We start from the raw sequence: 17586 nt of genomic DNA on the forward strand, positions 1-17586 counted from the left end.
CCTTTCTGATCGTGAGTCCGAGAGCACGCTGTGAAATCTCGCATGCGGCGCGGTAGCTGCGGTTCGGCGAACTTTCCACCAGTTCGATATTAATAAATAAACAAAACCCTGAACGAGGCACAGCCCAGGCTCATTTCCTTTAATACTGCAGGCAATTATAATAATAAGGACACCCAAAATCAAACTTTCAACCGAGATACACTTTCCCGCTGAGGTATACGTGTTGCTGAGGCTTCGCACGCTGTGGGTGGAGAATCATGGGAAATTTTAAGCTCCCGTTAGGCAAGATGGCAGCAAATGCACATCCTGAAGCCCACTAACCGTTTCACTGAGTGGCAAGTGAGAACGTGTGTGTGAGAAAGCGAGATTATAACTGATTAACACATCTAGTGAGTGTGTGTGTGTGTGTGTGTGAGAGAGAGAGAGAGAGGCAGTGTGGTTTTGAGTTGCTGAATATCTTATCAGAGTAATTATTGTGATTAAATTCTGTATCTCAGAACCTCTGATAAGAATCCTTGGGGAACATACCCCCACACCCCCATCACCTCCTTCTCCTCCTCCTCCTCCGTCCCTCACTCGCTAAGTTCGCTTGCTTATTCCGCCTTTCACGTCGACCCCCCACTGGGAATTCCAAGTCGAGGGATTTCCCGCAGCTCGGATTTTCCGGATCAAAACCCGCGAGGTTTGAACTGACGAGGTGAACGCTTATGAAGTCTTGAAATAGAAACCGTTCGTTTCTGTTTCAGTTTCTAACGCGTTACAGGGTGGTGTGCTCTTTATTCATTGCCTCATGCTGGAACAACTTTGACCGTTTTGACAGATTTGTACTAAAATCCGAAGCCGTGACGTCTGCTTCAGTCCTGATTTTAAGATGCCAACGTCGACTTTCCTTCATGACTTCCTGCTGAACAAGCAGACGACGGACGACAACGAGCGGATTTTCGAAACGTGCCCTTGGTAGTGAGTATAAATATGCATGAATCAATTTCCTTGGTGATATACACACTAATTTGCTCCATAAAGCTCAGTCTGAATGTTCTAAATCAAAGGATTTTAAAACAGTAATTCTTTTGAGTATTTGACACTTATATAAACAGCCTTATCCGCCATTTTGTTTTCCTCCTTTTCTCCCTTACAGCCTTTTCCCCCCTTCCATTCTTCGTCCTCTCCTATCCACCGGATCCCACCCCAGAGGCTCCTTCAGACACTTTTCAGTCGTGTTTCTCTACACGACAGCACACTTTCGCACGACAGCACACCGAGGTTGCCTAGGCGACGTGTAAGCTTTCCCTCCGAACCGTGAGCAGATTGAGTCTGTCGTCTGCGCTTATTCCGTTACTAGCAATATGCCTGTGAAGCGTTCAAGCTGGACATTTGTTACGTGCAGAAGGAATGCTGACGCAGATGGCTAAGAGACCCCGCTAAAGAATCTTTTTCAGTCCCATACACAACGAGCCAATGCAGACGCCTGAGCTAGCGGCAAAAAAACAAAAACAAAACAACGACAATGCTATAGGAGATACGCCTTTAACGACAGCGTCCTGTGCGTGACACGAGGTGATGGCTTTTTATACGATATTGTTAGCATATCGGCGTCTCCTAAAATGTCACCCTGGAGGTTAAACGTGCGTGTTGAAGTCGTTCATTCTACATTTGGCAGTTTATAAACGGTCTGAACTTCAAAAACTGCTCGTATGTAAAAAGTCAAATAAAAGCCGCACGCCATCTCCAAGGACAAAACGACAAGCGATCCGGTGTCCGTCTGCTTCGTATCATCCTCTCTAGTCCAGCACGGGTCTGCTAGAGCTTATTGATCTGAGCTTTCATTTCTCAGCACTCTGCTGTTGTGTTTGAATACTTTTCTTTTTCTTTTTTTTTAAGGTAGCTTCCATACATAGAAAATTCCCTCACAGGACTTCACACTTGACTTGCTTTGCCCGCTGCATGCTTCGAGTTTGATTTCAGAAGGTTTACTGCTTGATCATGACAGACATGTATCTTAATATATTCACAAATATTCACATCAAGGCCTAAATGGTTGTTCTACAATAGTAATAGAGTATCTGTATTTATTTATTTATTTATTTAAATGAGGGAATAACAACATTTAGGCTTGGTAAACGACAGAAACAAGTCGACTGAGCGTAATACTTCACAATGGCTGTGTGTGTGAGAGAAAGACTCTCTTAAGTAGTGTCATGTGATTGAGAAGTGTGTATGATTAGTCCTCAGGCGAAGGTGACGTGTCCGCATGTTCCATTGGGACTTGTAGTTGTCGGCCATGTTTGTAGTTCGTTGTGCGTTCTGGGAAATCTTGGCGAAGAGTATTTTCATTTTCAATTTAATTTCTGTGTTCCAATACTTTTGAGTTTTATGCTCCTCAACCACAAACTGGCAGATATGTGCATGATCACCGCTTTTCACATTCGCACTAGTGACACGGGAAGGTGAACAAACGATACGCTCGCTCTTTAGCTGGGTAAAGTAACGGAGCGCACTGTTGCTAGGCAACTGGCTCATACGGATAACAAGCATAAGCTACCTAATGACTGAGGGAAATGACTTGGATAGCTAGCGCTCCACTGATGTAGAGGTACAGTAGCAACAGCAACAAGTCTGGCATATGAACATTTCCCTTCGACGTCTATATGTATAAATGACTCTATACAACTGGCATTACATCACGATGACGCTTTACGGAGTCTTCTCCATCATAAACATGGTGGACACATGGCTCTGGTACTGATCAAACAGGAAGCCTACTGTGCCACACGATCATTTCGTAACGGCTCAAGCACGCAGACATTACCTGAAATATTATGGTGTGATAAAGACCACAGGTTAAAACTCATTACATTCTCTGGATTGGATAATGTCAGCAAAATAATGTTAAAGTTATACCACACTACACTCTATTAGAGCAGTGCTGATTGGCTGATCCTGATCTTCAGGGATCGCTGTAATGGCTCACATCAGGAACTCTTATATCGCTTTAAAGGTCACTCCAATTCTCTAGCACAGTATGTGTATTGTGGAGCTCAAGTGTATAAAAAAAAAAAAATCTGCTGTTCTTTTTATGATTCACGTTCCTGGATTCTCCTGCATGATCCCACAAAATCTTACTGCGGTGATAAACGGGTGCAAAGTGAAAGCAAAAAGCGCTCATGGCCCTTCAGCGTGAGAGGTGTGAGACGGTTACTTGCTCTAACGTGGACTAAAAAGGGCCGAAGTGCACTCGAGGAAGGGGAAAGTGACGCGGCACCTCCATTTCAGCTATGATTAACAACCTGCTGAGAATCTAACCTCGCTGCGTGTGTGTGTGTGTGTGTGTGTGTGTGTGTGTGTGTTCATGACCCCTACTGTGTACCCCCGCATGATTAAACCTCAGGGCATGTGCTCAAGTTAAATATTATCTATCAGCAACCAGTCACATTGAAAACGCATCGAGCGAGAAAGGCGCACACGCACACACACACACACACACACACACACACACACACACACACACACACACACACACTCGCACACTTTACCTCGGCAGCAGGCACACCCTCTGGAGGCCGGCAGTGCAGAACGATCATGCCCCTGATGGGAACCTCCTTCCCCTGCGGGTCCTGCTCAAAGTTCTTACGCAGGTCTGCACACACACAGAGAGAGAGAGAGAGAGAGAGAGAGAGAGAGAGAGAGAGAGAGAGAGAGAGAGAGAATATATACAGAGTCACATACAGTACAACAGAACAGAACTTTCCCAAGCAGCCCCGCCCCCTTTTCTTAACTTAACTTTTAAAGTCGCAGCTTTTACTTCTGACTGTTGCAAAGCTCTGACACTGGAGACTCCTTCTCCATAAATATTAAGTAAACATCTCCTTACAGAACACTTCACCAAGTAAGAACACATTTTCTCAGTCCTGTTACTGGAGAAATAGTATTGGCACCGTGCGCATCAATACACACCGGTGGTTTGTTAACATGGTGTTGTTATAGAAAATTCTAAATCGACACCTTCGGACCAATCAGGATTGAGAATTCAACAGCGCTGTGGTAGAAAGCAATACGACCAATGACAGCCAAGCCGAAGTGTCATCCAGCGTGTTTGTTTTGATCTGAAGTCATGCCCCCCCCCCCCCCCCCCCCCCCCCCCCCCACACACACACACACACACACACACAAAATTGGGGATCATTGATTGAAACCCATGGGACTTGTGATAATCGTAATAAAAAGTGTGTGTTGTGGTGTGTGTGTGTGTGTGTGATGTAGTGTGATTGTAAAATTATACACACAAAACCAAAAACCAGTGAAATCCGTCACTAGAGCTGGAATCTCTCGCATTTTGAACATCAGCATAAGAGAATGAAATGAAAACGCAAAGACAGAGAGCGCGAGAGAGAGAGACACTGAGCGAGAGAGAGAGAGAGACATTGCGCGAGAGAGAGAGAGAGAGAGAGAGAGAGAGAGACATTGAGCAAGCGAGAGACTAGTGCTTTGAGTAGCTGTGTGTATATTTCAGTATCTCTGACAGCTCTGCAGTGTTCAGTGCTGTGTTCTCTCTCCTGCACACCCGGATCAGAGCTGCTCACACTGAAACGCTCTCTTACGTGCCTGAAACTCCTCACTTTCTGTTTTAAGAGGTCTCAGTGACACGCACACACACAAAACCACGGGGCGCAGGACGCCTACGCAAACGGTGAAATATGAAATTAACATCTCATGCCGGATTGACAGGGTAATTTAACAGACCATGAGGCTTATTGCTACAGCCCTGACAACTAGCACGGATTTGCTCAACTGATTTCCTCAGAATTTCAACCAGGCACTGGTAAAAGTTTCTAAAAGTTTAGAATGAATTATTATTATAATTTTTTTTTTACCATATACAGTAGTATATCGATATAACATCTATTTAGTAGCAGATACATGCTGGGAAAATACCTCATTATAGCCTCAAACAACAAATGTTTTTCATTCCTAGTTTTAAAACAGCTTAACGGTTCAGCACCTTGTGTTCGAATAAAGGCGTAACTCCGACCTCCGACTAGTGAAAAAAAAACTAACCGAATGCCCCCTCAGAATTCATACTGAGTGCAATTCAATTAAATTTTATTTATATAGCGCTTTTAACAACAGACGTTGTCTCAAAGCAGCTTTACAGAAATATATAAACACAGGATGCAGATTTTAAGTGTGTGAATTTATCCCTGTTGAGCGAGCCGGTGGTGACGGTGGTGAGGAAAAACTCCCTAAGATGATATGAGGAAGAAACCTTGAGAGGAAGCGGACTCAGAAGGGAACCCGTCCTCATCTGGGTAACGATGGATAGTGTGAAAGTAAAAGAAAGTTCATTATGGTTTAATATGAAGTCTGTGTGTTGAACTAGTCCACTGGTCACTAAAGGAGACCTGAGTGTAAAACTGCACGTGGTAATTGCAGTCCCGAGGCCATCGCAGCAACCGTAGTCCCAGCAACCACAGCGAGAACGTCCATGTGGAACTGAAGTCCAAAACCATTTCCATGGTTCGTCAAGTGGTACCATCCTCAGCGATCTCCAGGCTGTAGCCTCCAGCAAATGAGAGCTCCATCCAGAGGTAGGGCTTCCGGATAGAGCAGGCAAGTCTGGAGAGCAGAAAGGGTCAGGATCACTGGCATCTCCATAATATCATGTGTGGCTCGACAGGAGGAGAAAAGGAGAGGGAGGTAAACTCAGCAACTCGGGAAGGTACCCTCCACCTTTAAGCTATCTGCATCCTACATCGCTGGAGGAGAAAGTTCTACAGTTAAATAACTGCTCTTGCTACTAATCTTTTGCTCCCCTAAGGTCACATAAGGTTACTTTCGCCCGCTCCATGGTATAATGACAATCTGCGCTCTAGAAAGGCTGCTTGTCAGAAAATGGAGCGTAAATGGCGCCTTACTGGCTTGAATGTCTATTATCAAGCTTGGAAGGATCTTCTGGGTGATTACAGAGCATTCACTGAGACTGAAAGATCATTTTCTTTCCCTCAGACTATTGTAAACAAATCAAGGAAATCCCAGACGCTTGGTCCAAACCATAAATAGATTGCTTCAAGTTAATTCTGTTACCACTTTGCCTGTTTCTCAGCAGCTATGTGATTCTTTTCTTCAGTTTTTTAATTCTAAGATTGATAATGTTCACAAAGAAATTTCTGTTACACCTGATTCCATGGCTTCACTCTTTCGTCCATCTGGTGATTCTTTCACTCATTTCTCACGGCTTGATTCTGAGGCTCTCTCAAGGGAGATATCCAGCATGAAATCTACCACTTGATCCTATTCCCACAAGCCTATTACGTCTTGCTTCGATGTTTGGTGCCCCACTATCCTCGGTATAATAAATGAATCACTGGAGACCGGGGTTGTTCCAGCAGCATTAAAGACTGCTGTTGTTACACCTGTGCCAAAAAAACGAAAATGTTGCCGTGGATGATTTTAACAATTTTCGTCCCGTTTCAAATCTTCTGTATTTGGCAAAAATTCTTGAATGTGTTGTTGCCTCTCAATTGTGTAATCATATTACAATTAATAATCTCTTTGAACCCCTTCAGTCAGGTTTTCGTAAATTCCACAGCACTGAAACGGCGTTGGTCAACGTTACCAATGACTTATTGATGGCCTCTGATTCTGGCGCTACATCCACTCTTATTCTTCTTGATCTTAGAGCTGCTTTCGAAACTCTGGATCATGGTCTTTTACTTACCTGCCTTGAAAGTGTTTTTGGTGTGTCGGGGACAGTTTTAAACTGGTTTAAATCCTATTTTACTGACCGTTCCCAGTTTATTTATATGGGTGGTTACAGGTCTGACACTAGCTCACTGGTGTTCCTCAGGGTTCAGTTTTAGGCTCTTTACTTTTCAATATTTATTCATCTCCACTTGGGCATCTGCTGCGATCGCTCGGCCTCCATTATCACTTCAATGCTGATGATCCCCAAATCAATAAACGCTCGAAACCTGGTGAAAATCTTGATGTTTGTTTTCTTTCTGACTCTATTTCTCAGATAAAAACATGGATGAACAATCTTTATCTGCGCCTGAATAGCGGGAAAACCGAAGTTATGCTTAAAGTCTCCTGTCGGCACATTCTCAAAGCTGGTCCACTGTCTCTGTTTGTTGATGCTGCTGTTCTAGATACTCAAAGTAAAATGAGGAACCTTGGAGTCATTCTTGATACCAGCCTTACTTATTTATTTATTTATTATCTTATTTTTTTCACCTCAGAAATATAGCTAGACCGCGCCCTGTGCTAAACTTCTGTGTGGCTGAAAAGCAGATAAACTTTCATTCATTGTCACTCGGATAGATTACTGTTACGCCCGTTCAGCCGGAGTTTCTAAATACGCACTCAATAATCTCCAATCCAAAAAGTATTAATTCAACTCCCTCTTGTTCTAGTGCTTCTTTAAATTAAAAGAAAAAAAAAAGAACTGAATAAAAGATTTTGTATTTAATTACGACAAATATATCAAATAATCCAGATGTATTATTTTTGCATTTAATAAGATATTCCTTTGTTAAAATAGTAGTTGAACTGCTAAATAAAACATCTGGGGGGAAAAAAAACCCCATCTGCTGTGTGCGTTACATATTTGAAATCTACACTGTGTAAGGTTCTAGCGAATAAAAGAATATAAGTCATGTATAAAATATAGACTGAAACTTTTGGGGGAAAAAAAACCCAAAACAAAGCAAAACAACAACAAAAATAAAGTAGCGTAGCTCGGTGGTACACAGAGTTTCCAGAGAAACAGAAAACCTGATATTTTGTGTTTCTTTGGAAACCTCATGTACCTCACCGCTACATTTTTCACTCTCTCGACATTTACTGCTCATTTACTGCTGGATTCTTTATGTACAACCGTCAATAAATAACGCAGGATTAATAATAATGTACGCCGTGTTTTTATGCTCAATTTACCTTCTCGAAATAGACACCGCACTCCCTTTATTTATTTCACAAAGTCCAGCACCACTGTGCGGGAAGCCATTTTGCACATGTTAAGAAATGGGTGCAAAACACAGATATATAACGACACCACAGTGCCGTCAAATTCTCCATTCTGATTGGTCGGAAGTTTGTTGGTTCATTTTCTATAACTGAATGTAGTTCCGGTTTTTATCAATGCACTCCTTCTAATGAACTCTATATGTGCAATGTTGCTATGAACTCAGCCCAGTACAGCCTAAACCATTATGTGTGTGTGTGTGTGTGTGCGTATGTGTGTGTTTGTGTGTACTGAGGACTCACAGGCGATGCGCACGGTGGCTTTGCGGCTCTTGGACGTGCCCAGGTGACTCCAGGCCACGCATAGGCACCAGTAATCCTCAGGGCCGTGGAAATCCTCCACCTGCTGCCGTGAGACGTTTATCATCACCTCACGCACCTTCAGACCTGAACGCACCACAGAGAGAGAGAGAGAGAGAGAATTACATGCACATTCAGAAGACAATGTCTGACAGGAAGTAACTCCTATAGTAACACTTTACACACGTGGTTAGCAGAAAAGCATGTCAAAACCACAACACGTGGAAGCGTGAGGTTTATGGGCGACAACAGGAGAAGATCTGGTGTCTTTTCTATCTCCACAGTTTGTGATGTTTTGAGTAAAAAAGCTTTATTGATAACGCTGTTCACCGAGACACAGTTTTAATGAAATATTATTCAGTGGATACTGTATGTGTGCTTTTTTTGTGGTTTATATGTGATAAAACCACCACAGGAAATTCATTATAAACATGCTGGTGGATTTTTAGTTGGCTTTTTTTATTATTATTATTATTATTATTACTGTTATAATCTTATTGGATTATAATGTTCCGTTCTTCTGGTGTTGCTCACATTGTGGATTCTAATACATCATCATTTTTTTTTTTTTTTTTTTTTAATAATAATAAAAAAAAATGTTCAGCATTGGGATAGATTCCTTCCTTCCTTCTCTTCTGTCTCGCACGCTTTTTTCACTCTGACACAGCTGTGGAACTAAAATTTGACAATAAAACAGGACTTTTGACAATAAACAAAAAACAGGAAATGGAAGAAAGGAAGAAGAAGGAAGGAATGATAGATGGATGGATGGAAGTGAGGACAGATGAAAGGACTGATGAAACCAAAGCAGGAAGGAAAGAAGAAAGGGAGCAAAGAAGGATTTCATGGAAGGATTGATTGATGGAAGGAAAGAGGGAATGGAAAGAAGGATGGATGAGTATAAGGAAGGATTTAAGGAAGGATGGATGGGTGGAAGGAAGGATGAATGGGTGGAAGGATGCAAGAAAGAAAGGAATGATAGATGGGTGGAAGGAAGGATTTAATGAAGGATGGATGGGTGGAAGGAAGGATGGAAGAAAGTAAGGATGGATGGGTGCAAGGAAGGATGGATGGGTGGAAGGATACAAGAAAGAAAGGAATGATGGATGGGGGTGGAAGGAAGGAGGGATAAGGAAGTGTGGGTGGATGGGTAGAAGGAAGGATTTAAGGAAGGATGGATGGGTGTAAGGAAGGATTTAAGGAAGGATGTATGTGTGGAAGGAAGGTTTTAAGGAAGGATGGATAGATGGGTGCAAGGAAGGATTTAGGGAAGGATGGATGGGTGGAAGGAAGGATGGAAGAAAGAAAGGAAGGATGGATGGGTGGAAGGAAGGATTTAGGGAAGGATGGATGGGTGGAAGGAAGGAAAGATTTATGGAAGGATGGATGGGTGGAATTAAGGATTTAAGGAAGGATGGATGGGTGGAAGGAAGGAAGGATTTAAGGAAGGATATATGGGTGGATATTGTGTTGTGCAAGGAGGTATTTAAGAACAGATGAAATGGTTGAGAGAAGGAAGGAGGGATATTAAGAAATGAGGGAAGATAGGAGTGATGGAATGAGGGAAGGAAAGATGGAAGGATTGATGATTTCACTCTATGTTTTATCGCTCTGTTCTTTGGACTTGGGCTGGTTTGATTGGGTCATTTTAGTCGCACCACTGTGTCAGAGTGAGAAAGCGGTCTGATGTTCCCAGAGAATGAGGGACCGATGAAAACGAAGCGTAAACACAAGAGCAACCTGAATAACATGCTGAAGAAAGAAAGCAAGGCTCTCTCTCTTTCTCTCTCTCTATCTTTCTTTCCACCAGAGTGACTTGCTAAAATGCTCCATATCCATCCACCGATCCTGAAGAACACAAACAGGCGTATTTAGTTTTTTTTTTTTTTGAAGCAGTTTTTTCTCGTATTTTCTAAAGCACTCAAAATAAACTCCTCCGGATTTGTGACATGGCGTCGCCTTGGGGACGGCTTCCGTTTTTACTCGGACTCGAGGGTTTCTAGGTCTTTCATCTGCGCGTGTGATTTTGTTCCCTGGAGTTTTTCATGCGGTGGATTAGAGAGGAAAAGCTGTGTGCTGAGGGCAACAACAACAACAACAACAACAGTGTAGCATTCATATCTGACACACTCTCCTTCCTCATACACACGTTATACACTCCTCACACACACGCACACACACGCGCACACACGCGCACACACGCGCACACACGCGCACACACGCGCACACACGCGCACACACGCACACACACGCGCACACACGCACACACACGCACACACACGCACACAAGCTTCCTTCAACCAAGTGGGATGCTGAGAGCAGAAGATGAACGAGAGCACCACTTTATTTTTTTTTACTGATGTTTAAATACTAGGAAGTTCATTAGTGTGTTAATGAGGTTAAAAATCAGCAGGAGTAAACTCTCACTAACACTCAGTGTGTCATTAACACACCCACCATCCACCCATCATCCATCTATCCATCCATCCATCCATCCATCCACCTATCCATCCATCCACCCATCCACCTATCCATCCATCCACCTATCCATCCATCCACCCATACACCTATCCATCCATCCACCCATACACCTATCCATCCATCCACCCATCCATCCCTCCACCCATCCACCTATCCATCCCTCCATCCATCCACCCATCCACCTATCCATCCATCTACCCATCCACCTATGCATCCATCCACCCAACCACCTATCCATCCCTCCATCCATCCACCTATCCACCCATCCATCTGCCCATCCATCCATCCACCCATCCACCTATCCATCGATCCATCCATCCATCCACCTATCCATCCATCCACCCATCCACCTATCCATCCCTCCACCTATCCATCCATCCACCCATACACCTATCCATCCATCCACCCATCCATCCCTCCACCCATCCACCTATCCATCCCTCCACCCATCCACCTATCCATTCATCTACCCATCCACCTATGCATCCATCCACCCAACCACCTATCCATCCCTCCATCCATCCACCTATCCACCCATCCATCTGCCCATCCATCCATCCACCCATCCACCTATCCATCCATCCACCCATCCATCCCTCCACCCATCCACCTATCCAACCATCCATCCACCCATCCATCCATCCATCCATCCACCTATCCATCCATCCATCCATCCATCCACCTATCCAACCATCCATCCACCCATCCATCCATCCACCCATCCACCTATCCATCCATCTACCCATCCACCTATGCATCCATCCACCCATCCACCTATCCATCCCTCCATTAATCCACCTATCCACCCATCCATCTGCCCATCCATCCATCCACCCATCTATCCATCCACCTATCCATCCATCCATCCACCTATCCATCAATCCACCCATCCCTCCATCCATCCACCCATCCACCCACCACCTATCCATCCACCCATCCATCCATCCATCCATCCACCCATTTGTCTATCCATCCACCCATCTATCCATCCACCCATCATCTATCTATCCATCCATCCACCCATCCATCCATCCATCCATTTGTCTATCCATCCACTCACCTATCCACCTATCCATCCATCCATCCATCCATCCATCCATCCATCCATCCATCTATCCATCCACCTATCCATCCATCCATCCATCCATCCATCCACCCATCATCCATCCACCTATCCATTCATCCATCCACCTATCCATCCATCCATCCACCCATGCATCAATCCACCCATCCACCTATCCACCCATCCCTCCATCCATCCACCCATCCACCCACCACCTATCCATCCACCCATCCATCCATCCATCCATCCATCCACCCATTCGTCTATCCCTCCACCCATCTATCCATCCACCCATCCATCTATCCACCTATCCATCCATCTATCCATCCACCCATCATCCATCTATCCATCCATCCACCTATCCACCTATCCATCCATCCATCTATCCATCCACCCATCATCCACCTATCCATCCATCTATCCATCCACCCATCCATTCGTCTATCCATCCACCCATCCATCCACCTATCCACCTATCCATCCATCCATCTGCATAATTTCAGTTTCTTGTTTTCTCCCTTATAGTCTTCTTTCTTTCTTTGTTTCTCTTTTTGCATTCTTTCAGTATGTTGCTTTTTCTTTCTTGCTTTGCATACTTTCAGTTCTTTTTAATATTTTCTTATGTGTGTGTGTTAGCTAAAAGCAGTGACGATAACCCAGAGCACATGAAGAAGAACATTAGTAATAATAAAGTGCGGGACTGAAAGGCAGGATTTAATAACGTGTTTAATAACGGCTTCTCCAGAAACTCTGGATTGCTTTGTCTGTTCTTCAAAGCTGTCGTCTAACAGGGGTTTAGCTCCGTGCTATTCTCCCAGACTGACACATCAGTATGGGGATATTTCTGATGGAAGTCACTTATATCTCAGGTTGGAACACTGCATTCATTCTCTCTCTCTCTCGCTCTCTCTCTCTCTCTCGTTCAATTTCAGCCACGTGGGGTTTAAAAAGCTCCGTTTACGACGCTCGCTTGTTTACGACGCTCGGGAAATGCTTTATCCAGTCACGAGCACGAGTTAATCGTGACAAATTTACCAAGTTAATCTCGACAAACGCAGCTAATAATCGGGCTTTTCGAGCAGATGGCTCGGAGAGTGTTGTGAAAGCAGGGGAACGTGCTGCGCTAATAGATGCTTCGCGATGAGATCTGGTGCTTGATAAGTGAATTTGCTGGAGAGAGAGACATGTTTTAGCTCAGCGAGAGCAGTCCCGAGCTACTGCCCCCGTCTTTAAAAGAGTAAGTCTTGTCATGGAAAAACTCTGGCGTTTTCTGTGGGATGGCAGCAGCACCCGAGCCTCCTCGCTGGGTTTTAATTGGCTGCTGGTTGCATGTCACGAACACGCTGTGCCACGTGTATACATCATCTACTGCTGTAATAATCTCACACACACACACACACACACATATATCCAGCTGAGAGGACGCAGCTGGATATACGGAATATACGATCGAGTACATGGTGATGTCGGACTGCACTACAAACAAATGCTTTCATTTCATCAATTATTAATGAATAATTAACTTCTAATAGCATTTTCTCATAGTACGTTTCAGAAACATTATAAATTGGTCGCAATTAATTAATGTTTGAAAAATATATATATTTTTTAAATTCATTAAAAAAAAAATATTAGAGTAAAAGAATGAAATGAAGATAATTCATGTCAGATCTTTTCCCACCTTTAAATTGCAAAGTATACAAATAAAGTGAAAAAGTGTAAGGGAAAGAAGGAAAAAAACAAAACAAAACAAAACAATAAAAACTTACAATAACCTGGTTGCATAAGTGTGCACACCCTTACTGTAATACACTGTTGAAGCACCTTTTGATTTTTTTACACCACTCAGTATTTTGGGGTAAGAGTCTATCAGTGTGGCACATCGTGACTTGGCGATATTTTGTCACTGTTTCTTGCAAAAACATTCTGGATCCATCAGCTTGTGAGGGCATCTCCGCTGCACAACCCGCTTCAGGTCACCCCATAGATTTTTCCTTGGATTCAGGGCTGGGCTCTGGCCAGGCCATTTAAAAAAACATTGATCTTCTTTCGGTTAAGCCATTCCTTTATTGATTTGGACGTATGCTTTGGGTCACTGTTGTGCTAAAAGGTGAAATAAATTTTTATCTCCAGCTTACTAGCAGACACCTGAAGGTTTTGCACTACAATCAGTATTTGTAGCTGTTCATGATTACCTCCACCTTAATAAAAGCCCCAGTTCTGGATGAAGAAAAGCAGCCCTAAAGCATGATGCTGCCACCACCGTGCTTCTCTGTGGGTATGGTTAGTCTCATCAGACCAGAACCCATTCTGGCACATTTCTTGGGGTGATTTATAAGGGCTTGGATATGTTTTGTGAGAAAGGCCCTACCCAATAGCCCGGACACATGAAGAATGTGAAGATGTTGTCCCATGCAGAGAGTAATCTGTACATGTTCAGATATTGCTGTGGCTCCTTTAATGTTGCCGTGGGTCTCTCGGCAGCCTCCCTGGTAAGTTTTTGTCTTGTTCTTTTACACATTTTGGATAGATCGCTTGGTTCTTAGTTCTTTGTAATGTCACTGTTGTGTCCCATTTTCTCCACTTGTTGATGATGGTCTTCACGGTGTTCCATGGTACATCTAATGTTCCAGAAATTCTTTTGTACCCCTCTCCTGATCGAGTCCTTTAAAAAATTGAGAGACCACCATGGCGTCAGGCGTCAGATGAAACCAAGGAGATGTGAAGAAAATCCTACAGAAGCAGCTGGTCTTTATTTGGGAGTTAATCAGGATAATTTAATTGATGGCAGCTGTATGATAATGACTTTTGAACACGAGATTGAATGTGATTGGTTCATTCTGAGCACAGCCACGTCCCCAATTCTAAAAGGGTTTGCACACTTATCCAGCCACTTTTTTATTTTCCCTAAAATGTTTTTGATTTTTTTTTTTTTACTTTATTTTTATATGTTGCAATTTCACATTGAGTTCTGACGAGATTAATATGATATAGGCTAAGAATATTACAGCTAACAAATTATTACAAATGTATTAAAATTATCATGTTATTCATTCATTCATTGTTGTTATAATAATAATAATAATAATAATAATAATAATAATAATAATAAGTAGTAGTAGTAGTAGTAATAGTAGCAGTAGTGGCAGTAATAGTAGTAGTAGTAGAAATAGTTGTCGTAATAGTAGGAATAGTCATAGTAGTAGTAATGGTAGTAATAGTACTAGTAGTAATAGTAGTAATAGTTGTAGTAATAGTAGTAGTAGTTGTAGTAGTGGTAGTAGTAGTAGTAGTAGTAGTTGTAGTAGTGGTAGTAGTAGTAGTAGTAGTAGTAGTAGTAGTAGTAGTAGTGGTAGTAGTAGTAGTAGTAGTAGTAGTAGTGGTAGTAGTAGTAGTTGTAGTAGTAGTAGTAGTAGTAATAGTTGTCGTAGTAGTAGTAGTAGTAGTAGTGGTAGTAGTAGTAGTAGTAGTAGTAATAGTTGTCGTAATAGTAGGAATAGTCATAGTAGTAGTAATGGTAGTAATAGTACTAGTAGTAGTAGTAATAGTAGTAATAGTTGTAGTAATAGTAGTAGTAGTTGTAGTAGTGGTAGTAGTAGTAGTAGTAGTTGTAGTAGTTGTAGTAGTAGTAGTAGTAGTAGTAGTAGTAGTAATAGTTGTCGTAATAGTAGGAATAGTCATAGTAGTAGTAATGGTAGTAATAGTACTAGTAGTAGTAGTAATAGTAGTAATAGTAGTAGTAATAGTAGTAGTAGTTGTAGTAGAGGTAGTAGTAGTAGTAGTTGTAGTAGTGGTAGTAGTAGTAGTAGTAGTAGTAGTAGTAGTAGTAGTAGTAGTAATAGTTGTCGTAATAGTAGTAGTAATAGTAGTGGTAGTAGTAGTAGTAGTAGTAGTAGTAGTAATAGTTGTCGTAGTAGTAGTAATAGTAGTGGTAGTAGTAGTAGTAGTAATAGTTGTAGTAGAAGTAGTAATAGTAGTAGTATTTCTATTTTATTTATTTTATTTTTCGGTCAAACTTCTGCAGCCAAAAAAGCACCAATAAATAAATAAATAAAATATTTAAATATATATATATATATATATATATATATATATATATATATATATATATATATATATATATATATAAATTATATATATTTAAATACACAACATTTAAATTTCTTACGAGATCAGTTTATTATTTTTTTTTCAATTTCCAACGAGAATCCATATTGCAGAAGAAGAAAATGCGAAGCGGATCACCATGAAGGCACGGAGCGTGCTTTCATATGGCATTACATCAGGAGATGGTGTAGCACCACACTTGATCGTCATCACACCGCTTCCTGTATTTGTGTGATTCAGCGTTGGAAACACCTCACGTAATTTAAATGCTTATTACTGATTATCCCTCAGTTAAATGTACTAAATTGGGGCACTAGCATGCATTTTAAAAATCTTATTTCAGTGCAGACACATGAATATTCATGAGAAAGCTGGCAAGCGCCCTGGTGAGAAAATGACTAATGCATTGAGGGGAGCGCATTTTAAATTCTTCAACTATTTATTTCTTTACTTATGATGAAAGGTGGAAAACATATATTAACTTAATGGTGCAGTAGATTAATATGAGAGCAGCTGGATGACATGAGTCCATAGTGGTATCACCATTAATAACAGCGTCTATAGGTCTTAGGCAGATGTTCTCACACAATGTGTGTGTGTGTATGTGTGTGTGTGTGTGTGTGTGTGTGTGTGAGACCCTTACTAAGTGACTCAGTCCACTCCACAAATGGACATGACATTTCACTTTAGCGCTGAGACTCAGTAGTGCATTAATGTCACCCTGCATCATGGACTTAGCTTCCATCTAGCAGCACATGGCACGCAAACCACAGCAAAGGATGATGCCAAAGGCCTCATGGGGACTAACATAGCCAAACCAAGTATGAATGTGAAGTGGAAATGGAAGTTTGTCATGGTTTGACCAGTTTGGCCAGCTCGGTGCGGGTTTGGCAGCGGATCAGACTACTCTGGATTTTTCAGCAGGACAAGCATAATGAAATGAAAAATGATGAAACTGGTGATGGAACCCAAGAGCTCCAAGAGAATAAACAAGTATAAACGACTCTATAAATGCTTTGCTCAAAAGAAGTGACGCACTGTGAAGAAAGCGAGGGTGTGACTTCCTGCGATAATGCTATTACAGCCTGAGAACTTGGGGATACTTGCGCAAAACTGCCACTTCCTCAGGCGAAATGAATGTCTCCGGTTCCGCTTTCAGAGAACCCTGCACATAAACAGACTTTACAGCATCGCAAAGCAAATCGTTTCCTGTTTTATGTATTGTTTTTCCTCCCAGAGTACGTTATTGGTTATATATCCTGATACCAGTGTTGCTCTCCTCTTGGTCTTGAGTGGATTTTTTCCCCCCTCGAGGTTGTTTAGGTCTTGACCATATGTTTTATTTCATTTCTTTAGTTAGTTATTGATAGTTATTGGGTGGAAAAAAAGAGTGGAGCTAAAAAAAGGAGGTCTTTGTTGGTCTTATTTTGGTATTCTTTAATCCAGGGCCTCATCTTGGTGTTGACCAGTAAAAGTCTCGGTCTCGAACGACATGTTCTTGACTACAGCCGTTTTATACTCAAATGGGTTCTGTGCTTCGTACCTCTCTTTTTACGGAACAATACACATTGGATTAAAAGAGAGATGTACACACCTTTGGTACAAAAGCGAGTCCG

General features: G+C 42.2%; 1 protein-coding gene across 1 annotated transcript in view; it reads right to left on the reverse strand.

Moving 5' to 3' along the window:
* Nucleotides 1–17586, reverse strand: part of unc5db (unc-5 netrin receptor Db) — a 162237-nt gene that overhangs the window by 50676 nt on the left and 93975 nt on the right. Inside the window, exons 3-4 of the mRNA XM_017451208.3 lie at nucleotides 8263–8406; nucleotides 3534–3637 (exon numbers count right to left, since the gene is read on the reverse strand). Of these exons, the coding sequence (XP_017306697.1) occupies nucleotides 3534–3637; nucleotides 8263–8406 (248 nt within the window). The remainder of the gene's footprint in view (nucleotides 1–3533; nucleotides 3638–8262; nucleotides 8407–17586) is intronic.

Source organism: Ictalurus punctatus, chromosome 22 (genome assembly GCF_001660625.3).
Source record: "Ictalurus punctatus breed USDA103 chromosome 22, Coco_2.0, whole genome shotgun sequence".
NCBI classification, from domain to species: Eukaryota; Metazoa; Chordata; class Actinopteri; order Siluriformes; family Ictaluridae; genus Ictalurus; species Ictalurus punctatus.